Source organism: Dermacentor variabilis, chromosome 7 (assembly GCF_050947875.1).
Source record: "Dermacentor variabilis isolate Ectoservices chromosome 7, ASM5094787v1, whole genome shotgun sequence".
Classification (NCBI taxonomy): domain Eukaryota; kingdom Metazoa; phylum Arthropoda; class Arachnida; order Ixodida; family Ixodidae; genus Dermacentor; species Dermacentor variabilis.
Window position 1 is genome coordinate 154899390 of NC_134574.1, and position 23702 is coordinate 154923091.

General features: G+C 51.8%; 1 protein-coding gene across 2 annotated transcripts in view; it reads left to right on the forward strand.

The window, feature by feature from the left end:
- The window catches only part of Nrx-1 (Neurexin 1), a 41150-nt gene that overhangs the window by 14868 nt on the left and 2580 nt on the right, over positions 1-23702 (forward strand). For both annotated transcript variants that reach the window (XM_075699727.1, XM_075699728.1), the window contains exons 2-21: positions 169-249; positions 2426-2634; positions 3414-3533; positions 4069-4319; positions 5208-5351; positions 6018-6346; positions 8080-8229; positions 9311-9463; positions 10670-10846; positions 10920-11034; positions 11864-12208; positions 13174-13400; positions 14351-14459; positions 15986-16167; positions 17948-18202; positions 19131-19455; positions 20394-20516; positions 20930-21105; positions 22054-22228; positions 23251-23507. In XM_075699727.1, the coding sequence (XP_075555842.1) occupies positions 169-249; positions 2426-2634; positions 3414-3533; positions 4069-4319; positions 5208-5351; positions 6018-6346; positions 8080-8229; positions 9311-9463; positions 10670-10846; positions 10920-11034; positions 11864-12208; positions 13174-13400; positions 14351-14459; positions 15986-16167; positions 17948-18202; positions 19131-19455; positions 20394-20516; positions 20930-21105; positions 22054-22228; positions 23251-23507 (3903 nt within the window). The remainder of the gene's footprint in view (positions 1-168; positions 250-2425; positions 2635-3413; positions 3534-4068; positions 4320-5207; positions 5352-6017; positions 6347-8079; positions 8230-9310; positions 9464-10669; positions 10847-10919; positions 11035-11863; positions 12209-13173; positions 13401-14350; positions 14460-15985; positions 16168-17947; positions 18203-19130; positions 19456-20393; positions 20517-20929; positions 21106-22053; positions 22229-23250; positions 23508-23702) is intronic.

The following is a 23702-nucleotide window of genomic DNA, read 5'->3' on the forward strand; positions in this document are numbered from 1 at the left end:
CATCTCGCATGATCTCGGACTTCGGTGGCATGTGTTGCCACAGATAAAACGTGGCGTCGTTTCCATATGTTTCCGTGCAATGTGCGTGATTGTGTCAGTGTTATCACTTTCCAACTATACGGTCACCGCTTAACGAAGCGTATAATTAACGTCACCCTGCTCGCGCAGCTAGTGCGGCCGGAGACCGGAGCGATGCTGTGGCTGCTGCTGTTGCTGGCCACTGCGGTGCTGCCTCTCGTCCTCAGCCAGGTGAGCTTGATCTGCCTGCCTGCTTGCTGTCGACTTGGTCGACCTCCGATTCGCTACACAAAACCTTCATTCCGTGCGCGATATCTCTCTCTCTCTCTCTCTCTCTCTCTCTCTCTCTCTCTCTCTCTCTCTCTCTCTCTATCTATCTATCTATCTATCTATCTATCTATCTATCTATATATATATATATATATATATATATATATATATATATATATATATATATATATATATATATATATATATATATATATATATATATATATATCTATCTGTCTGTCTATCTATCTATCTATCTATCTATCTATCTATCTATCTATCTATCTATCTATCTATCTATCTATCTATCTATCTATCTATCTATCTATCTATCATATGTCTGTCTGTCTGTGAACAAGAAAAAGAAACTCAGAGTTAAGCGAAAATAATAATGCTTTCAAGGGCGTGGCACAGAAAAGGGCTACGAAAAGCAAAAGAATTGATTACCGCTAGTGATCACCAACAGAAACGAAGACAACGGCTTCATATTGTCACCACCAAGAGTACGCTAAAGCAATAGTCAAGGTGAAAAAAAAAAATAAGCACTACTAGGAGGCACTAATCGCTTAAATGTTGGGTGAACTACACGACAAAGGCTATTAGTGCAAAGGTGCGCTGCCATAACCAAATACACTCGCACTATCATGGAGTAAAGTGCTCAGAAAAACCACTAGGGTGTCCATCAAAAACATGTCATTCCTCTGCAAGAAAGAACGCTTAGAAATGAGTGCGCAAAGCACCGTCATTGCGTGTTTTTGTCCCCTTTTCGTGACTTAGATCACCAACAAAACTGCGATCGATGGGCGCGCCATTCGAAAAAAATAAAGAAAAAGAAAAAGAACACAATCAAACGGAGTTCGCTGTCGCGACGTTGCAGCATGTCGCGCGTGACTATGGGTGTGTTCGAAATCTCGCCGTACAGACAGCTACTTCCACGCCTCCGTCGGACAGCCGCCATCTTAAGTCTCCCTGTTCCAATCGCGACCCAGACGACAAAGAAGGCAGCTCCTAGGAGACAGCATCGAAGACTGCGACGGTCCAGCCTGTACTTCGCCGTCTAAGTAAGAGACGAGTGAGGCAACGGGGAGCGGCGGGATGGAGAGGCTTCTAATCCCGGACTTGTTATTTTATTCAGTGCCTACTGACGTGAAGCGCGAACGCTGTTAAGGCGAGAGTCACCGCTCGTGGGTTTCGAAACTCGGCGTGCACGAGACGCAAAACTGCAAGAGTGTGTAGCAAGTTGTCTGTTGCGACAGAAGATCAAGCAGAAAGCGTGGGAGGGCTTCAGCACCTATACAAGCGCTGCAGTAGCTTTTTAACGCGGTAGCGTTAAGGACCCCGTGTCGCAAAAAAAAAAAAAAAGTCCGGTGTCGGCGTCTTGCGTCGGACGTCGTTTGGCGAAATATCATTCCGAACCACAACCGCGCCGGCCCTCCGCGAGGTGCAGAGCCGTTACGCGGAGAATTCCTCAAAGTAAGACGCATCAGACAAATCGTAAAGTAGAACCTAAACACAACCTACGGATATGATAGCGTCGGATTGCGATTTGAATGTACCAGAAAACATAATTTTGTTACGCGGAAACTAAAACATAAACCCTTTATCCAGCGTTTCTACCATTCATAGGGTGGCGCGCTGGGCTCCGTACCTTGCAATAACACCATCCAGATGGCGCTCGCCTCGGCGCAACCGCGGCCCTTCAAGAGGCCGCGTTTCTACCAGAAAGCTCGCCTTCGCGAATAGCGTTCGCCGCCAGCGTTTCCCGGTAAACGGTACAGTTGCATAAGCTGCACTTGCCGGCGAGCGTGAGAAGCAATCAGCTACCTTTGAATGCTATCGCGTTACACTCTTAAAGGCGAAGCTTAAGCATCCTCCGAATTATTGCTTATTGCTTCCATGGATATGAACAGCTGCTCACGAACAGCAACAAATTAGCCACTACCGACTCCCGTCGCATCCCACGAACGTAGCTGACGAGGATCTACGCTCCTTGGTAAACACTGCACCAACGCACCGTCCGTACGCGCGCGTGCGCGCTATAGGCTTCAAAAACTGCTCGTCCCCTTCCGTCCGTAGGCATGCGACACTGCGGCGGCTAGCAAACTGGCCATAATCCCTCCTCGCGTTCACTCTGCAGGAATCGTCCCTGGCCGCCCTGGGCCCGTCGGCCGTGGTGCTGGAGGGATCGAGCAGCTCGTACGCGCAGCTTCGCCGCTGGCAGGCTGGCCCGCAGGCCACTCTCAGCCTCGACTTCCAGACGCAGGAGCCCAGTGGGCTGCTGCTGTACGCCGACGACGGCGGACACGGAGACTTTGTCGAGCTCAAGCTCGTCGAGGGAACGCTCAGGCACGTCGCCAGATATATGGCGGACACACCGTCAGTATAATGCCGTTATAATAGAGCTTGTACGCGTTGTTCGCAGTCCGAACAGGGGAGGTATTCTGTGAGAGTCCACATAGTGGACATGTCCACTTCGTATGCTGCTGAAGTGCTGATTGGCTGCGGCACCTCACTGCTGCGGACACGCAGACCAGCCCAGCCAATCGGAACTTCAACAGCAGACGAAATGGACATGTCCACTAGGTGGACTCTTACAGAATACCTTCCGCAGGTGTCCTGCTAATCACACAGCGTGAACGTCTTTTTACGGCATCATCTTGTTGCAAGCCCTCTGTCTGCCTGCGTGACTGTGTCATATTGAAAGTTAGTATGGTTCAAAGTTTGACGGAATCGATGTCCGTGGCGAAATGGCGCCGTGCATACGAAAGTAAACGAAGACAGAGAATGTGACGATGCTCTTATTTTTTTCCCGTACGTGTCTACTTTTTTTCTGTCTTTGTTTACTTTTTGTAGCGTCATCATACCAGAAATCAAGTTACGTCAACTATAGACAAGTTTTCTGTACTCCTGAACGTATACAAGGTTCGACGAAAGGCCTGTCTCCCAACGAATGACACTGCCGGTGGTGTGCATTCGATGGCTAAATCTCTGCATACCTTTGACTATGTAACTTCAATTACCGCCGCCTTCACTATGAAACCCCACCATGCGAACTTTTTTCAATCCCTCGACCGTCTGAGTTTTCCAGTTTGAAGGTGCCCTCTGACGCTGTGCTCGCAACGCAGGCTGCGGTTGAGCCTTGGCTACGGCAGCGGCCGGACTGTCTCGGAGGCGCCCTTCCTGCTCAGCGCGGGCCGAAACCTGCACGACGGAGCATGGCATCGTGCAGAGCTGCTGCGCAACGGGTACGCCCTCTTCCACGCCCTGTTTGCTATCGCAAGCCGGTGTGTTTCCATGGTAAAGCGTGCATGGACCATGGGGAGAGAGATAAACCTCTTTAATGACATGCAAGATGTCTGTATCTGCCGACGTGCAAGAGAATAGATCATCATTTTATGTACAGGTGAGACAAAGGTGATGGTGGTTGACGCAGACAGGCTAGAGCTTCTTAGTCATTACCTTGTCTATTAGGCCTAAGTCTTTTGCGTCACTATCTGCGCAGCAATTCTCGTACCGTCACGAAAGGAGCATAAACGTCAAGCACGCCGGCTGAACTTGTACGTTACAAAAAGAAGCCGTTCCTCCCATAACATCCTTCGGCAAGCACCAGGACGACGGGTCGCAGACTCTCAAATGCGGCCTGAGAGAGCGCGCGCAGTGCGAACACAGGCCGTGGAATTTGACTGTCGGAGACCTGCGAAGCAAATGTCATCGTTACGTCTTTGCGCGAGACAGTGCGACGCGCGCGCCCTTTCTGAAGGTGGGCGGCTCGCCGTGCAGGGCGGAGACGCGCCTACGCGTCGACGACCAGAGCGACAGCGGCGTGCTCCAGGGCGCCAGCGACCTGCACATGGGCAACGAGTCTAGCAACAGCTTCGTGTACGTGGGCGGCGTGCCTTCGTGGTACGGAGCCAAGTTGGCCGCCCTCTCGCTGCCCACGGTGTTCTTCGAGCCGAGGCTGCGCGGGGCGGTGCGCAACGTGGTGTACGCCTCCGAGCACGGCCGGCCGCCCAAGAGGCAAGAGCCCATCGGTAAGCCAGGCGTTCTTTTAGTGGGGGGACCGACGACGACTGGAGATGCGCGGTATTCTGCGATATCACCGAGTGCGTGGAGAGGGGGGGGGGGGGAGGCTTTAACTTCACCTACGCATAAATGGGCGGACGTCCCCCGCGAAGTCGGAAATGGGGCGGGGAGCAGGAACACGAGCTTGCACCGCTGTCTTTGTCACGGTGCATCTTTCTCGCCACCACAGATCTCGTTACCGTACATCTTCCTTACTACATCCTCGCCGTTTGAAAGCATGTACACCTTCGGCAAAACGGTGCGGCGAGCAACAGGTCGACCACCTTGCGTAGGGCAACCTAATAGTGTGGAAAAGCCAACTTCCAGAATTTCCTCGCGTTTCCAATTGACTTTTGTTGCTTTTTAATTACGGTACGTGTATCATTCCGTCTTCGCGTCAGTATACTGCGAAACTTAGTCGCAAGGCAGCGTTGTGCATATAGAGTATTTTTTTTTCTTTACATGCCGCGGCGTAATCTATAGCTACAGTCGAGCGCCTCTGCAACAAACGACTCTGCAACAAAACGACCTGTATAACGAAGGTATAATTCTGTCCCCGTTCTATTGTGATCTGTTCGGTGCGCGACCTCTACAACGAAGTGACCTATATAACGAACGATTTCAGAGGTCCCAAGCATTTAGCTATAAAGGCGTTTGACTGTATACGTATCACCCCATAGTGAACCCATACATGCACTCGCACCGCCTGGAACTCGTCGTCGGGTTAAATGGGGGGCAAACGACACACGCGGTGCTTTTCGGACTCCGCATACGACAGAGACTCTTTAAAAATTTGGGAGGGGGAGGTGGGCACGGCAGCCCACTCTGCGACCAACGAGCGCGGCGCTGGCGCGCAGGTTTCAAGGGAGTCCGGCTGCGCAGCGACGAGCCGTGCGAGCAGCGCGACCCGTGTCAACACGGCGGCAGCTGCATCAGCACCGACACGGGCCCCGTCTGCGACTGTCGGGGCCTGGACTACGAAGGGTCCTTCTGCGACCAAGGTGGGTGAGCACGTGCTGCAGCACACGGGAACAAGTACTATTGTACGTGGGGCTGTATGAAACAACGTAAAATAAAAATGTTTTACCACAGAAAGACCTACCACGACACCCCCCCCCCCCCCCCCACCTGCTCCAATCCTTATAAGCCTTCTGAAGATTTACGTTTTTCAATGACGCGGATACATTTAGATGTCAGTTTAGTTAAAAGACAGTAACCGCAGCAGAGAGAGCTACCAAAATGCTCGGTAATGTTTTTGTAACAAGGATATTGATTTAATCGTGCACTTTAGTGAGGGGGATGTATATAGTTTAGCCCAGGAAGCGCGAGATTTAAATGCGATAGCATTTCTTTGGCTACCTCCCAGGCGGAATTTCGTCGTCTCGCACCGATAAACAAAGGTGTGCGAAGATGAAAGTGTATAGTTTAAAGCTTCACATCAGAGAGGCAGGTAAGAGGCATTTGACGTCATCGGTGATAGCCATAGCCGAGCCTTCCACGAACTTCAGAAAACGGGTCGCGACACATTTGAGGGACGCGATCGCGCAATTTGCGAAACACTTCTCTGGATACCGTAAATCGAAAAAAAAAATTAGGAAGAGGAAGGATACACTTGTTGCGCATAGTATAGCAACGGGCGGCCGCTCAGTCGCGTGTGCGCTGTGCAGAGAAGCAACCGTCGGAGGCCACCTTCCGCGGCCACGAGTTCCTGTCGCTCGACTCGAGCCGGTCGCCCGTGATCAGCGGCTCGGACCAGGTGACGCTGCTGTTCAAGACGCGCCAGTCGAGCGCGCTGCTGTGGCACAGCGGCCGCGGCGGCGACTTCATGCAGCTGTCGCTGCGCGACGGCGGCCTGCTGCTTTCCGTCGTGCTGGGCGCCGGCGCGCTCGAGAAGAGCGTGCGGCCCGCCAGGGTGCGCTTCGACGACAACCAGTGGCACCGCGTGGTGGTGCACCGCAAAGTGCGCCACATGACCAAGACCACCAGCTTTTACCACGTGAGAAGACTTGCTCTCTCTCTCTCTCTCTATATATATATATATATATATATACGGTCGAACTAAACGAGGCTTTCTTCCGTAGTAAAAGCATTGTTTCTTGTGGAAACGTTTCAGTGCGTTCGGAATAAGCGAAAAGTCGAATTAACCGAATTCACATACACATTATATATATATAGATATAATGTGTGTGTGTGTGAATTCGGTTAATTAGACTTTTCGCTTATTCCGAACGCACTGAAACGTTCCCACAAGAAACAATGCTTTTCCTACGGAAGAAAGTCTCGTTTAGTTCGACCCCGATAGCATCGATTATTTCGGCCCCCACTGACTGTAACTTGCGCCCCGTCATGCGCGAAGCGGTTACTAAAACCATGAAAGCGCGTGAAATTCAGTAGACGGCGCTATTTCTTTAGTCTCTTTAGTTTCTTTAGTCTCTTTAGTGCCCCACGATCAGGCTTGTGGGACACTTGGGGACGATGACACTGTCAGCCGCGTGACAGTGAGTGAATGAGTGAAAAAACTTTTATTGGATCCAGCAAAACGCGAGAAAAACGCGCACCCTGCTAATCCCACGACGGGACCGACAGGTCTGCCAGTCCAAGGCTGAGACAGCGTTTAAACATGCTGGCAGCGATCATCACCGCATGCTAATTGATTCGGATTCAAAAGGAAGATGCAAAAGGACATAAACTAATTCAATCATTAAAAAAAAAGATTTCAATTCGTTTAGTTGGCCACCATGTTATTTAATTCGACCTTTCGGATAATTCGGCCTTGCAATGCTGTCTCGTCACGGTCGAGTTAACGGGAGTCGACTGCTCCGGACAGGCTTCGACCGGCCGGGGTCTGCAGAACGCCACTGCGCGGCAATTTCAGCTAACGAGACGTATCGGCTTGAAATTTCAGAAGTTCGCGACGCTGGGCCACAGCTGGCTGAACGTGGCTTTCTACGGTATAAAAACAGCGCAGAAAACGAAGACAGGCTGGAGAAACCAACAAACAAATTTATCTCCTGCTTAGTTTTATCCTGCGGCGTGTTCTCCCGACAGTGCGCTTTTGCTTTCATGCGCACCTGTCGGTTATTATTCCTTCCGATTGCTCTCGTCACAATTAAAACCCAATTTGTTAGCGCTTTCTGGTGTGTTCATTAGTTTTGTCTGTCCTCAAATTCTTGCGGCGTGAATTCTTTTTTTTTTTTTTTCATCTTTATAACTGCGCAGTAGGCACCGCATTCGCGCAATGTTCTCCGAATTACCACAGTGAAACTCCTTGCACTCTCCTTAAAAAAATATGTTCAATGTCCGTACTCAGTATTTCGAGTCGACCACTTCGTGTAGATTCCTATACCGGGGCTCGAAGCGAGCAGCTCCCCAGTGCGTGAAAGAGAGGAGAAGACAACGCCCGAACGCACGCACACACACGCACGACTATTTCGCCAAGTACTTTCGACTGTTCTCGGAGTCGTTCAGTCTTGGCATCATTTTTTTAGGAACCACAGCAGCACTCCTGTATACTTTCACGACGAAGTCTAAGTTCTCCTCGCCGCAGAAACGGGTGATAGTCTGATCGGCTAAACTATAAATTTAGCACGAAGAGAATCGCCGAAGGAAGGGCGCGTGCCACGGTCATCCAGAAACGGACAACAATTGGCCATGCACGCAGTTTGTAGGTTGTCGCATACAAGTTTAAAGAAAAAAAAAGAGAAAAGCTGACGGCGGCGGTCACCGCAGTTGTCCATCACGGCGGACGGCGTGTACACCGAGCGGGGCTCAACGGCGGGCGCCTTCTCCTTCCTGGCGAGCAGCGCGCTCTTCGTGGGCGGCGCCGACGTCCCACTTCCGGGACCAAAGAGGCCAAACTTCGTCGGATGTCTGCGAAAGGTGCGCCGTCTTTCTCTCCCTCGACCCCCTCCTTCCCTCCCCTCGCGAAGAAACAGGCGATACTCATATGCCAGCGCAGAATAAGCGTTCTTTATACACTCACTCGCAACGCTCACTCACCAATGTTTTCGCATGCAGACAATCTACACGTACTCACTCACCCACTCGTTATCGCTGCCCCCTCTAATATTGGCCAACATTCGCATGCCGTTCGCAGTCACTTTCACTAACACTTACTGCACTTGAAGTAGTAAAGGCAAGGCGCAGAAGACCAGGACTCGAGAAGAACACAAACGACAGGACCGGTTCTTCTTCTCGAGTCCTGGTCTTCTGCGCCTTGCCTTTACTACTTCAAGCATGAACCAACTAGCCCAAGCAAGAGTTTTACTTCACTTACTGTCGCGGAACTCTCTCACCCTCGTACGCGCGTTCGCTCCCACTCGCACACGGGTGTACGCACTCACGTCATCTCACGCTCGCCAAGGCGACGTCGCACTTACCTTCACGCTCGGGTCCACTCAAAATTACCTCGCTCACTTTAGTTGGTATAGTTACGTTTACCAACCGCGTTATAGCTTAGTGGCTATGGTGTCGCACCGATAAGCTCGAGGTCCCGGGTTCGATCCCGGTCCCGGCTTCGGCACTTCGACGGGGGTGAAACGCAAGAAAACACTCGTGTGCTCAAGATTTAAATAAACAGTAGAAAGCACCAGATTCATAATTAATCCGGAGTCCCCCTACAACGGCGTGCCTCGTTACCAGATCGTGGTTTTGGCACGTAAAAGCCCACAATTTCTTTTTTTTTTCTTACTCACTCATACGTTAAGCGCATTCACTCCCGCTCGTACTCACGTCGAATCACGTCACGCGTCTGTGAAGTTAGCGTGGAGCGAGTCGATAAAGTGTGCTCGCGTGAGTGAGTGAGTGAGTGAGTGAGTGAGTGAGTGAGTGAGTGAGTGAGTGAGTGAGTGAGTGAGTGAGTGAGTGAGTGAGTGAGTGAGTGAGTGAGTGAGTGAGTGAGTGAGTGTGCATGCCGACTAAACGCATATGCGCGAAAGTGACGTCGGTGCCACACACGCAGGTCGAGCTGGTAGCCGACAGCCTGCAGCTGGACCTGGTGGACTTGGCCCGCTCGGGCAACCGGCTGGTCCAGGCGCGGGGCAACATCCACTTCGTGTGCCAGGAGGTGGACGCCGCCGACCCGGTCACCTTCACCACGAGAGACTCGTTTCTGGTGAGAGCGGCGAGGCTGCTTGTGACCGCGGGGCGAGCAGACGTGTTTGTTTGTTTGTTTGTTTGTTTGTTTGTTTGTTTGTTTGTTTGTTTGTTTGAAGCGAGTGAGTGAGCGAGTGAAGAAACATTGTTACGAATGCCTGCAGAACGGTCAGCATTCAGCTCTTTCGCTCGTTTTCGTGCTCGGAAGTTGGACATCTGCCGTTAATGCAAATGCGCAGACGGAAAGGGCACGTGCACATCGCGGAACTGATTTGCGAAGTGCGCTCTTTGCCGAACCGATATTCTCCGCCAACATTGGCGGACCGCCACGTACAAGCGCTTGAAAGGCCTGGTGCGTCCCCTCGGTGTAAGCGTCGACAGCTCGGCGCTGCCTAACTGAATGGGCATTACAGCGGAGTTTTAAAAAAAAATCGAATTAAAACAAAAATCTATAGAAGAACCGTCGCTATCAATTAGCATTTGATAGCTATATAAATATGACCCAATTGGTTACCTCTTTGGATAATTTCAGCTAAATGATAATAAAACTCTAAGACTCCTGCGCAGTTTGATTACTTCTCATGCTTGTAGCTGTCGGCTCTCTCTTTTTTCTTTGTTTGTGCAGAGCAACTTCTTTTTGCAGGCTTGGATGAACGCACCGTTGCTCACAGGGACAAAATTGGTCGAAGCACACGCACCAAACACTTCTATCCAGTTTAGTCGCCTGTAAAGGAGAGTGCGTTTATCCAAACGTGTATGCAACAAACTTGCCCCCAATTGCAGCTCCGTACTCTTCTTGCAGAATTCAAACATTCAGCGTTGTGTAAAATTGCAGCTGTCAAAACGAATTCTCTGTACTTTTCTTGCAGAATTCAAACACTCAGCGTTGTGTCAAATTGCAGCTGTCAAAACGAATTCTCTGCACTCTTCTTGCAGAATTCAAACCCACAGCGTTGTGTCAAATCGCAGCTGTCAACACGAATTCTCTGCACGCTTCTTGCAGAATTCAAACACTCAGCGTTGTGTCATTTCGGTGATGAATTGGCTTTTCTTTCTTTTCGTTTTGTCTCTTTTGGAAAGAGGAAAGGGGTCGGGGAGAGGGCGGGCGGGCGCCCATGTCAGATTTCCTTTGCCTTTTTGCCGTTCCCCTAACAGGCCACCCTGTGCGCATTTTTCTTCTCTATTCTCTGAAACGAACCTCGAGATGTGTTGCGGGCTGCTGCAGGCGCTGCCCGGCTGGGAGGAACCTCGCACCGCAGGCGTGCTGTCGGTACGCCTGCGCACCGTGGAGCCGGACGGACTGCTGCTCTACGCCAGCGGCGCGCAGGGGGACCTCATCGCTCTGGAGCTGCTCGAGGGCCGCCTGCACTTCGTACTAGACCTCGGATCGGGACCCGTCAAGGTAGGGCGCGCGCGCCTCGACGAGAGAGCGCGGGGGGCTCGAACCGCGCGTTTTTCGAACATCACCCGCGCAGGTGCGCAGCGAACGCCGCCTGGACGACGGCCACTGGCACCAGGTGCAGGTGGCGCGTACGGACCGCGGGGGAACGCTCACCGTGGACGAGACCGCCTCCGACTTCGTCGCACCAGGTGTGTATATGCGCACAGCGGCTGCCCGTGAAACTATATATGTAGTCGAGCTATAGTGTACTAGAGTCTCTAGTACACTATATAGTATAGCGCCTTCTACAGCGACTGCCTTTACAACGAAATGACCTGTGTAACGAAGGAATAACTCTGTGCCGGTTCTATTGCGAGGTGCGCGGTGTGCGAACTTTACAACGAAGTAACCTGTATAACGAATGATTTCGGAGGGGCCCCGAGGACTTCGTTATAGAGGCGTCCGACTATACCCTAACGAAAAAAAAAAAACCATAAGCGTCATATCAAATCCTTCCATATATGGGGGTCTTATATAAAAATCTGTATTTTCCCACATACTTTGTGGGAGACAAATTTCCTACCACTGTATAACATTTGTCTATAAGCTGTATAGACTTTCTACAGACAAATCTTATATTAGCCTGTCGACGGTCACTGGACTTAGGCCTTACACTTCTTATCGACTGTTGTCTATAGAATGTCTATATCCTTGTATTACGGTTGTATTGTCTTTAGACTGATCAACGGACAGTGTAAGACATCTGGCCATCCACTTTTTATCGACCCATGCTCGACAGACAATTTTATGCTGCTAATATAAGCAGCCGCTTCCGAGGATTGAATTTACGAGACAAATGTCTTAAGCACCCACTTTTTGTACAGTTGCGAAGATTGCGCGAACCTTGTTTATCTACAGAGGCCCTACCAAATATGTTTTACACTGTTACATACGTATACGCAAGAAACAAACTTCCAATTCATTCGATTCGACTGCTCGCCACTTGCGTGGTCTCGCAAACCGCCGCGTCCTGCGCAGGCAACTCCAAGCAGCTGGACGTGGAAGGTCCGCTCTTCGTGGGCGGCGTCGGCACGACGTCGCGCGACGACACGCCGCTGCCCGCGGCCCTCTGGTCGGGCTCCCTGCGGCTCGGCTTCGTCGGCTGCCTGCGCGACCTGGTGGTGGGCGGCGCCGCCGTCGACCTGGCCTCGTACGCGCAGCGCCAGGACTCCGGCGCCGTGCGCGCCTCGTGCCACCGGTCCGCGGGGCCCCCGCCCTGCGCCTCGCAGCCCTGCCTGCACGGCGGTCGCTGCGTCGAGGGCTGGAACCGGTTCGTCTGCGACTGCGACCACACGGCCTTCACGGGGCCCGTGTGCGCCAAGGGTGAGTGTCCCGATTCGATGGTTTCGGTTATTGCCGCAGTTCTTCTTCTTAATGGGTAAGCATTAGGAGTTGTCAAGGGGGCGAGGGAGGGAGTGTGTGTAAGGTGCGGGAATGGTTAAGCCGGTCACGAGGTAGGTAGTATGAACAAGAAAGGAAACCAAGGACATACGTACACGCACACACTATATGTATGTATGTATGTATGTATGTATGTATGTATGTATGTATGTATGTATGTATGTATGTATGTATGTATGTATGTATGTATGTATGTATGTATGTACGCCGTCACTTCGCTCCATGAGAGGCAGTACGTGTGTCGAGTGAGCTCCTGAACACTTCGCAGCTGTGGTGAACGAGGTGTAAATCATGGATCCAGGGCGGTCCTAGATCCATGATTAACACCTCGTTCACCACAGTTGCAAATCGTTTAGGAGCTTACCCGACACACGTACTGCCTCTCATGGAGCGAAGTGACGGCGTACATACATACATACATACATACATACATACATACATACATACATACATACATACATACATACATACATACATACATACATACATCAAAGAGGCGCGACGTAATGCTAAAGCATGATTGTTTTCACCACTGATTGTTTTCCACCAACCACCACTGATTGTTTTCCTTTCTTTCTTTAATTTTCTTTCTTCTGCCTTATGTGTCGTTCTCTTGGGGCCTTTCAATCCCTGATCCTCTCCTTCGCAAAGATTAGCATGCAGGCGACGATAGACATGCCGATAGAACTATCCGTGTTTCACTGAAAAGCTTTCTTTCTTTCTTTCTCTCTCTCTCTCTCTCTGGCTATAGTTAGTGCCGTCGTCACGACAGAGTATTTGGTTTCATGCGGGGCATCTTGTCGTAAGCTTGACGTGCTGTACGCACACTGACCAGCCCAGTCCTCGCTGCAGAAAACCGCGCGCGCTCGTTTCGTTCCACAACGCAGAGGCGACCAGCGTGCGCTTCAACGGCGAGCAGTTCGCCCGCGTGCAGCTGTCGCGGCCGCTGAGGTCCGAGGCCGAGCGACTGCGGCTGCGCTTCCGCTCGGCTCGTGGACAGGGCCTGCTGCTGGCCGCGGCCGCCGACGCGCACGCCACCCTGCACACGGCCCTGGTGCTGGCGCTCGAGAACGCGCGCCTCAAGGTCGCCTACAACCTCGGGGACGGAAACAAGGTGGGTTTTCGCAATTTGCACTACATAGGTGCACTACAGCGAAGCCTCGTCATAACCAAGTTGAAAGGGGGAAGCTAGAATTACTTTCGTTATATATCCGTTACTTTGTTAAATCCATTATCGAATCCACTGCACTTTGAATCTATACGGTGTTTCAGGGAGAATTTCACTTACTTCGTTATATTCGTTATTTCGTTATAGCGAGGTTTCATGTTATAAATCCTATAAAGCTCAAGCACCATTCCCCGATCAAGGAGAATTAGAACTTGTTCGCCTTTATGCCTATGGCTATGGGAAGTACACTTGCTCAAAAGCAATGAAATTTCTAGAACTAATTAATTTTTATACACCAATTTTATAATCAGTAAATTGGCTTCCTTAGCTACCCATAAACGAAGAATAAAGACAAATTTTTGAGTTTAACGTCCTGCAACTGCACAGTAGTTTATGAGGGACGCCTTATTGAAAGGCACGCGGGATAAATTTAGACCACCTGGGGTTATTGAAGAGTGCACTCGAAGCACGTACGGCGCACGACCGTGTTTGTGCATTCAGTCCCCCCTTGAAATGGCGAGTATACCGAACCCGCAACCTTGTGCTCATACAGCGCAACGTCACCGTATCTAGGATATCATAAACGCCATAACTACGGGCATTGCATTAAGTTTAATCACAATTTTGAGGTATCGAAACGAGCAAATAAAAAGTTATGCGCCTAGCTTTGCGGGGGCTTATTCATGCGGTACGAAAAAAACGGGCGCAACAATGGTGTAGAACAAAAGCTGACGCCGTCAGCATCGCGACGTGGCCGGGCGCACGATTTTGAATTATTGGAAGTCAGGATACTCATTGGAAAGCGCAGATCCAACGAACAATGAATTGGAAGGCGGGCGGGCTACTCGGCATGTATAAACGGTGGGCGCCACTGAAAGAGTGGTGTTCGCTCGCAGATCTTCTACGTGGGCCAAGCGCTGGATGACGACCGCTGGCACAGCGTCCAGCTGGACCGCAGGGGACATCGCGTGCAGCTCAAGTTGGACTCGGACAGCACCACCGGAGGTTCGTGGCCCATACGAATTGACTTCCACCGTGCCGCTATATAGATATCGCCATTTTGCCCCCTTCTAGTAGAGTGATCAAATTTACCCCATGACCCCTAGCCAGCTGCCTCGAATGTATAGATGCCCACTCACATTTCATTGTCAATGCAGGCGCATCATCATCGTGATGGTTTTCTTACTGGAGGTTTCGTTCGAGGCAAGCAGTCACTCTAACAACCCCGTCTGAGCTGTCTGCGAGCGGCCACTGACAGCGTGTCTATTACACGAGAGAGTTTCGTACAAAAATTCCTAGGTAGAAATCTGGCGCTGACTGAGATCCTTAAGCTACTACACGATTGATAGGCTGTACACAAATATCTCTTTAATCTTCGTGTTCTTTGGCTCCAGGCGCTCTTGTAGCGTTACTTGTGATAGTCTTTATCTTTACAAGGGGGTGTTATAATTCTGGCCAGCATTGCAATGCTGGCCAGAATTATAACACCCCCTTCAAAACATTCTTCCCAGCTATCAACGTAGACTGTCTCCATGGAGACAGTCTACGTTGATAGCTGGGAAGAATGTTTTGAACCCAAGTAATGGAATGCATCTGGAACCGTCTGAAAGGCGATTCTGAGACTTGATGCCACTTCGCATCGAGAAGAAAAAGTTAAGACGAGCACATATTATCGCCGCATTTTAATGCCTTGCATGTGGGAACCTGATGCATGAAAAACGAAAAACACAGCATAGCTTATACAGGGTTCTGCATGTTTTGCCTAACGTGTTAGAAAAAAAGATTTTGCGCTTACCGCTATACTGCTCTAGCTGAAATGTTGCAGAAGGGTCGCATTTTGGAGTCCACGTCGTAAAGTGTAACAGTTGCCGCAGTTAGTTTTTTTGGGTATTAAGAAAAAAGTGCAAATTTGCTTTCGCTTATAGAGATGAGAGCTGCTGCCGCAACGGGGCAAGCATAATCTTATGTTGCCGCCTCGCGGCCGCTACACAAAGCAGCCTGTCAAGGACGGTTGCCGCGTGTTCCAGAAGCGGGCAACATGCGGCAGCACTGCCTGACCGGCTATTTTCTTTAGCTGCCGGCGCCACAAGTTTATGCTTGTCCGTCGCCCGCGTCAGCAGCTCGCATCTCCATAATCGAAAGCAAATTTTCACTTCTGTTTCTTAAAAACCAAGAATTAACTGCGGCGAGTGTTACACTGAACGGCGTGGACTTCAAGATGCGATATTTTATTTCAGCAAGAACAGTTAAGCGAAATATCAAGGACCCTGTATTAACCGCACAAGAAAGCGTGACTACGTTGTCCCGTGAGCAGACGACCTTCCCTAGTGTTTCTAAGCCTTCTGCTCACTCAGCTGTTATTTGTTTTGACAGCAAAGTTATATACCCTGCATCGTTTTTGACTTCGATGTTGCCCTTCATGAAGCTGTCCCTTCTGCCAGCTTCGTCAGACTTTGAACGAGCCTTAAGATGGCCGCTGTCCGCTTAGCTGTCTATTCAGCAGTCTACGGAATGCGTTCGTCCACCCTCAGAGATCCGCGGCGAGCACGCGGCCCTGGAGATGCGCACGGTTCACGTGGGCGGAGTTACGCGCGAGGGACCACACTTCCCGGCACGAGACCTGCCGGGATTCGTGGGACACATGCAACAGCTCCATCTCAACGGGCAGCCGCTGTTCGAGATGGCCCGACAGGGACACATACCCAGCCTACAGGTATTCCTTCTTTTTTTTATTTTTCATAACCGTTACTAGAGAATTTTAGAATTGGGTACTCCAGAGGCTTAGGGACACAGGAATATTGCGGGCCACAAGTGCGCATGCGCAGAACCCAAGCCAGTCTTGGGTACTTGCGTGCACGTTGACTAAAAATCGAAAACTAGCGTGGGTGCCCAAACCATCTTAGAGGGATACGGACGCATCCATGGAGCCCGTACCTTTACAATACAACGCCATACTACAACACCACAGATTGAACAGACGACAATACCCACCTCCACACAAGACCATCTCACGTGAAGACGCCGTAACATGGAGACAACTACAAACCAATACATATCCACATTTAAGCAGACTACACGCAATCCACCCTACACTAAATTCATACAAATGTCCCCTTTGTAATGATTATGCCTCCCTATATCACACCACATGGGCGTGCCCCAACGTGAAGGCGGCCCCGCAAATACCCAACCCCACACCCGAGCAGTGGGAGGCCGTGCTGACTAGTTCGGACCCTCGTAATCAGCAGCAACTGGTGCGGCGGGCCCGGGAGACAGCAAGAGCCGCAGGAGCCCTGGACTAAGGGCGCCTCCCGCACAAGCAGAAAGACACCTGCTTGTCCTTTCTTTTTTTTTTTAATAAATGTTTCTCCTCCTCCTCCTCCTCCTCCTCCAAACCATCTTGGGTCTTAAAGCAGCATACTTAATTCGTAGTGCTAACACAGTGATTACGTTAATTCCATTTTAATGTTTGCCCATTTCAGCTCAAGAATGTATTCTGTTCGTTTTCACTTGTAAGAAGAGCTTTTATTTTTTGTTTTCAATCACCTTTTTAGTTTTCCCACTGCGAAGTCTCGAGCGTTCTACACAACGCTGTCTGCGTTTGACCCAATTATCAAACTTTGCTGTTTTTCTGCGCCCAAGAGAAGCCTACCCAACGCGGCTTGGGGACCCAGAGCTTTGGGCCTCCAATTCTAAAACTCTCTACTGTTTTTTCTAGTAGTGCCACCCACGAATACCACGGTCGTGTATTAACATGCAACCTGAAGGTGGAATGACGCACTCGAAACGTGGTGCATTTCACTTACTATTTGACCGCGTAAGAAAGCTGCTTCTAATGCGCGAATAATGACCCAACGCTTTCATGCAAAGCGCACTGAAGACATAGAAATGTAAAACAAATTAATTTCACCGAAAGGAGAGGTTTCGCTCCGCTGGGCCACGTTATCACACGCTCTTCTCCATGTGTGCGAGTCAGCACGCTTCGGGGAGCCTTTCATTACCCGCCGCACGTTTGTGGCTATAGCGACAACATACATTTACACTTTCACTTCCCTACAAATTCACACTTTGGGTGAGTGTATACGCGCGGTAACTTGTCCTTGTTACGTTCGTGGCGTATGTCATGTGCGTTTAAAACACGCACTTCCGACATAAAGCTCTTCGTTTAATATTAAAAACCTCGAATGCTCTGCGCAGTTGTTGATTGGTTTCTCAGCGCTTAATGTGTCACTGAACTTAAGAAAGGAAAAGAGAACGTTCCCGCCTTTCTCGTCTGAGGTCGTCGAAATAGTGGCAGGCTAAGTAAACTATGGTATAAATACTCTCGCCAGACGTCCGAGTCACACCCAGCTCCCGCTTATTATCACGGGAAGCAACGCAACGGACGTTTCCAACTATCATGTTTGTGCTACGGTCCACACTTTCTCGATCTTCGTGCCGAGCCAGCGTTGTTCGAGAAACGCTTGTCGTCACCGTCCCTCGCTCCTCGTCAGATGACGGCCCAGCTGGGACCCCAGGGCGAGCCGTCGCAGCTGCACCAGCCGGTGACGTTCCGGTCTCGGCTGGCCTTCGTGGGCCTGCCCCAGCTGAAGGCCTACTCGTCCATGCACCTGCACTTCCAGTTCAAGACCCTGGAGCCCTCCGGCCTGCTGCTGTACAACGCCGGCAAAGGGCAGGACTTCGTGGCCGTCGAGTTGGTCGACGGCCACCTGCACTACCAGTTCAACCTGGGCGACGGACCACGAAAGGTACGTGTGTGTGTGTGTTCGCGCGTGGCTGAAAATGAAATTAATGCGTAGTCTACAACAGCCTTCGGCTGCGCTGTAGTTGATCCTTCGTCTTGGTAAATGCTTAAGAGCCCAAAAAACGCACTCACATACAAGCACGCACTCGCGCACACGAACACCTAAAAAAGCCCTCTTCCTCGCTCCCGCATGCAAACACGGCGAAGCTTTCTTGGTCGTGTTTGTATGTGTCTGTGAACGCATTCGTTTGCTACGCTATTAAGCTTTTATTTTTTCAACCAAAATTTAAAGGGACACTGAAGAGAAAAAATGATTTCTTCTACATCAGTAAATCGCGTTTCTACAACCCCAAATACACCATTCTTACCACGATAAGACTCTTTGTAAGCCAGAAAAAGCGCAAGAACAAAAGCGGGTGGCGACGCCTCATTGAAGTTCCCGCACCTGGTCGCTGTCACGTCATGGATTTCGATGGCATCTTCTTGGGCCTACTTAATTATATAGCGGTACAGACTGACTACATTGTATTCTAAAAGAACCGAATATTAAACACGGCAAGTTTCGGGAACCTTTACTCAGCCAACGCGGCCCAAATCCGAAAATATACTTTGGAATCCCTGACGTAACACTGACGTACCGGCGTCGGGGTTTCGGCGCGAAATTCAAATACCGATACTTCGACCTTCATTTTCTCATCTAATAATCAAAATGTTATTTCGAAATGACTACCTGCAGGGTTCTCAAACAATGCTTTATTAGTCTAAACTTATATATCGTTTTGCTTTCGTGTCCCTTTAATGCTCTTTCCTCTGTGAACGCAAGCTGTAAAGCATGCTTCTCCACTTCATGACCGCGTGTAGTGGCGAAGCAACGCCATCTCTCTTTCGCGTGCCGGGCGGCGATGGAGAAAACGGGCGTCGAACCTGCGCAGGTGCGGTCGAACACGGCTCGTCCGCTCAACGACAACCGCTGGCACGCGGTGACGCTGGGCCGCAGCTCGCTGCGCCAGCACAGCCTGGTGGTGGACGACCGTGTGGCCACGGTGAGCAGCCCGGGCGCCAACGTGCACCTGGACCTCGAAGGGCTACTCTACCTGGGCGGCGTGCGCCGGGGCGGCTACTCGGCGCTGCCCAAGACGCTCGCCTCGCGCACGGGCTTCCTGGGCTGCCTCGCCTCGCTCGACCTGAACGGCGAGGCGCTCCACCCGCTGGACGACGCGCTGCTTCCAAGCCCGCTCGTCTCCCGCGGGTGCCACGGTGAGCGCTGCCGTAAATGTCCACGGGCTTGCAGTGACGCTCAACTAGATATCCTATATGGACACCCTCTGACGGGACACGAGTATCCCCCAGGGCTGTGTTGAATGTAGTTCCAGCGGACGCTCCTCGGACAGTCGTTTGGTCGCACATGCTGTCTAGATTGCGTAGAGATGTTAAGGCCTTTCTTTTTAAGGCGTAGGCCTTTAGTGGCTCATGAGTGTCCGGGCGCAGTCCTTGGTGGACGCAGGAACGCGGTGATCACCGGCAGGGGAGCAAGGAGAGGAGGCGCCACCGGCGAGGGTGCAGAGAGAGGAGGCGCCAAGATGTCAAGGCCTTTTTTTTTACAGTGTTTGCTATAATGGATATATTCCGTTCGCGGCAGGCGTGGCTTGACAGATGCAACGGGAAGAGCACCTATGCAGCAAGATCAGATACCACGAGTGCACGAGTATGCGTACAGACGCGCGCGCGCGCGGAAGTGGAGTGTACTCCTTATTCTTCTACTAGGCCGGGCGCAAGTGGCATATTGGAATAACTGGTTTTCAGAGTACCTTAGGTCAGAAAAGACGCTAAGTACCATGTACACGCGAGCTGCAGGCACGTGCTAGCCTCGGTTTGTAATTTGAACATATATGAGAAATCGTAATTCTGTCACGAGGAAACTGAAAGGCAACGCCTCTGGGAGGTCAACTATTCCACGCGTGGGCAGAGAAAAAAGAAAGGTCGCGATTACAATATTATTCTCAGCAGATACTTGATAAGGACATCCGTAGTTGGATGTCCGGTGAATCTCCCGTTTGCCTGTGAAACAGTCTGCGAATATTAGAACACGAATTTGCATGTCCTACGGACGAGGGGCTTTCACTGGAATCGACTCTCAAAAAACGCGGCTGGACGTCTGACGACCGCGCGCTTGTTTTTTTTTTTTTTCCTCGCAGCCACGTGGGCCCCGTGCGGCGACACGGCGTGCAGCAACGGAGGTGTGTGCACACCCGGCTGGAACGAGCAGCAGTCGTGCGACTGCGACGCCACTTCGTTCAGCGGACCCACTTGCTCGGACGGTAGGCGCGCAGAAACGCCCCCCCCCCCGCATGCAGTCCATAGGATGCCTTGATGTCCTCCTCGCCCGCCGCTCCCTACGGAGTGGAGACAACCGCCGCCATTTTCGTGCCCACTCCGAGTGACGCCATCGAAACGGAGCAAGCGTTCACGTCTCGACCCGCGAGCTGGGCATGGCAATGGCGGTTCCGCCGCCATTTTCATGCCCGCTCCAAGGGACGCCATCGAAACGGTGCAAGCGTTCACGTCTTGACCCTCGAGCTGGGCATGGCAATGGCGGTTTTTGCGGCGAGATCCCCGTCAAAGAATGTCTCCACCCTGCACGGAGCAGCGGGCGAGGAGGACATCGAGGCATCCTATATATTAAAAAGAAAAAGCAGCCCACTGCACACAGGGCACCCTCTTTCGTTCGCAGAGAGCATCGCGTACAAGTTCGGTCCCCGGCCTGGCCTGGTGCGCTTCACGCCGAGCGGGGGCCCGCGAGCGGCATCTCGCGCCGACCTGCTCGCGCTGGCATTCCTCAGCACGGCCGACGACGCGGTGCTGGTGCACGTGTCTGGACCCGACCAGCACTTCCTGCTCCTACACATAGTGAGTGAACTTGGGAGTGGCGGCGGTTCTGTGCAGTGCCTGCCCTCCGTCCGTGTGACTCGGAGAGAACGTAATTTATTATAACGACATGACCTTATCCAGAACAAGACAGAAGTTCGCAGGAAGACGGCGGCTTTGAAGTTGTGAGCAGCATAGGGCATGTCGCTGACGCCGGGGCTTCAGCGACACTTCTCGTTTAACTACTGAGCGTGACTTTACGGTATAATTTGCACTGCTCTTAGGTGGCACACACACTGGGATAGTTGACTCGAGAACACGAAACGGACAGAGACCTTGCGCCGTTTTTGTGTGTGCGTGCGCGTGCGCGTGCGTTTTCGTTGTGTGCCACATAAGCAGCGCATCTTACACCATATAGCCATGCCGTATACCAGTTAGCCCCTGTCAATTAAAACACTGTGAGACATCACAACACCACCACCGTTCCTGAATCAGCACTAAGCAAACCCTCGTTGTTATGGATATGCCCACGAACCGTCGGCACCAGCGAAATATGACAGATCCTTGAACTGCTGCGCGGCGCGCTGGTTGCGCCCAACACCAGCTACTTCACCTGCCCCCAAAGAAAATGGAGCCAGCTGCTGATACTTGGATTATTTGTCCCGCCTCGAGGTCTTCCTTGTATTCATGCAATACAAAGAAGACCTCGAGGCGGGACAAGTCATGCAGGCATCACCAGCTGACTCCATTTTCTTTGGGGGCAGGCGGAGTAGCTGGTGTCAGAGACAACCAGCACGCCGTGCAGTAGCAGTTCAAGGATCTGTCATATTTCGCTGCAAAGCTGACGGTTCGCGGGCAGCTCCGTAACAACGAGGATTTGCTAAGTGTATACAGTGCTTATTCAAGAATGGTGGTGTTGTTGTGATGTCACACGATTGTGCAGCGACCTCGACCAAGGGGCCGGCCCGAGCTCGTTCTCTCTTTCTTCAGGAGGGCGGCAAGCTCCTCGTGACCTACAGCGCGGGAAACGCGGGAGACCTGACGGCCAGCGATCCCGGACTGCGGGTGAACGACGGCCGCTACCATGTGGCCCGCGTGCGCCGGGACGGGGCCAACGTCACGCTCACCGTCGACGACCGGACGGCGCACGCGAGAAGCATCAAGGGTGAGGAGACCTATACAACCCCGACAGGCGCCTTATACTTAGGGCGTGTTCCCATTCCGGCCACCACTGGAGACAGTAATGTGGAAAGTTGGGCGAGCTGGGAATCGATGCATCCTTCCATGCGCTCGTCCTGTGCGCTTCCCCCTTTTCTTTGTGCGTGTGTGTGTGTTGCTGTATTTTTCCGCGCCGATCCAAAAAATGCTGGAGACATTCGACGTTTACAGCTTCGAGCCCATCGTGTGCGCTCCTGAGAGCAAACGAATACAGCGGCAAATGAGACCTTGCCGATGAGTTTCCAATCATTCTCAGTTTGTTAAGCCGCCATCACGTTTGGACAGCAAAGTAAACAGCATCGCGCATTTTCTTTTACAGCGAAGCTGTAATGGCTAGCCGATTCGTCCGTCCGTCCGTCGCCTGTACGCCGAAAACTCCTCCAGGTGCAACCACATGCGCATGCGCGAAAGAAAAGTAGAGAAAGACAGGCGCGCGATTGGCTGCACCAGTAGTGACGTCGTTGCTGTCCGTCACAGCCGAGCGCGCGCGCAGCAGTTTCTCTCCAGCTCCGAAATGGGTAGGCCACGCGTCATACGTACTGCAGAGGAACAGACAGCTTTCGGTCAGCAACGCCGCGAGCAGAACCGGGATCGAGCTCGTCTACGCTGTGCCGATGCTGCAGCCAGGGCACAAGAACAGGCTTGTGCATCCGAGCGCAAGCATTAACTGCGTACGGAGGATCCGGCATCCTACCAAGCCGTCGTTTAATGAACCGTTGGGATTAACCCAGTGATAAACACTGGGGCCGCACGTTTCAGCTTCGCTGGTTAATCATCTGTACGGAGTGCTTGGGCGGTGATTTTTGTTTGTTTGTTTTTGCTTTGACGTTGTGTTCGCGAAGTTGTCTTTTCTGCCGACCTTGTCAGAACTGGAAAGAAGGCCGCATTCTGCTTAGTTGTAACATATATTCAGTCGTCTACGTATTGTAACGCAGAGCCATACTACATAATCGCCCCCAACCTGCGCAGGTCGTGCGCCGGGAGTGCTGTCGGGCTACTGGTCGGTGGAGACCGGCGGCTTCCGCAGCAGCCACCAGCAGGGTGGCGCCGACAGCGACACAGTGCAGCGTCCCTTCGAGGGCGTCATGGCGGGCCTGGTGTTCGACGGCGTGCGCCTGCTGGACCTGGCCGCCGAGAACGAGCCCCGGGTTCGCATCCAGGGGGACGTACAGCTGCTCCTCTCCATCCCGTACGAGCCGCCCAAGGGGTCGCCACGCATGCAGCAGGTGGGCCACCGTGCACACCATTGCACGCGGCTCGACGTGCAGTGCAAAACTCTCCAGTGTCCCGTATAAAGAAGAGCCTCTCATAATTTATGCAGCATCGGCGCTCTCGATAGTGCGAGATCTCGTTTATTTAGGTGCAAGCTATAATTCTACGCAGAGCGCGCTCCATCTTTCTCGTATAGACTTAATCCACAT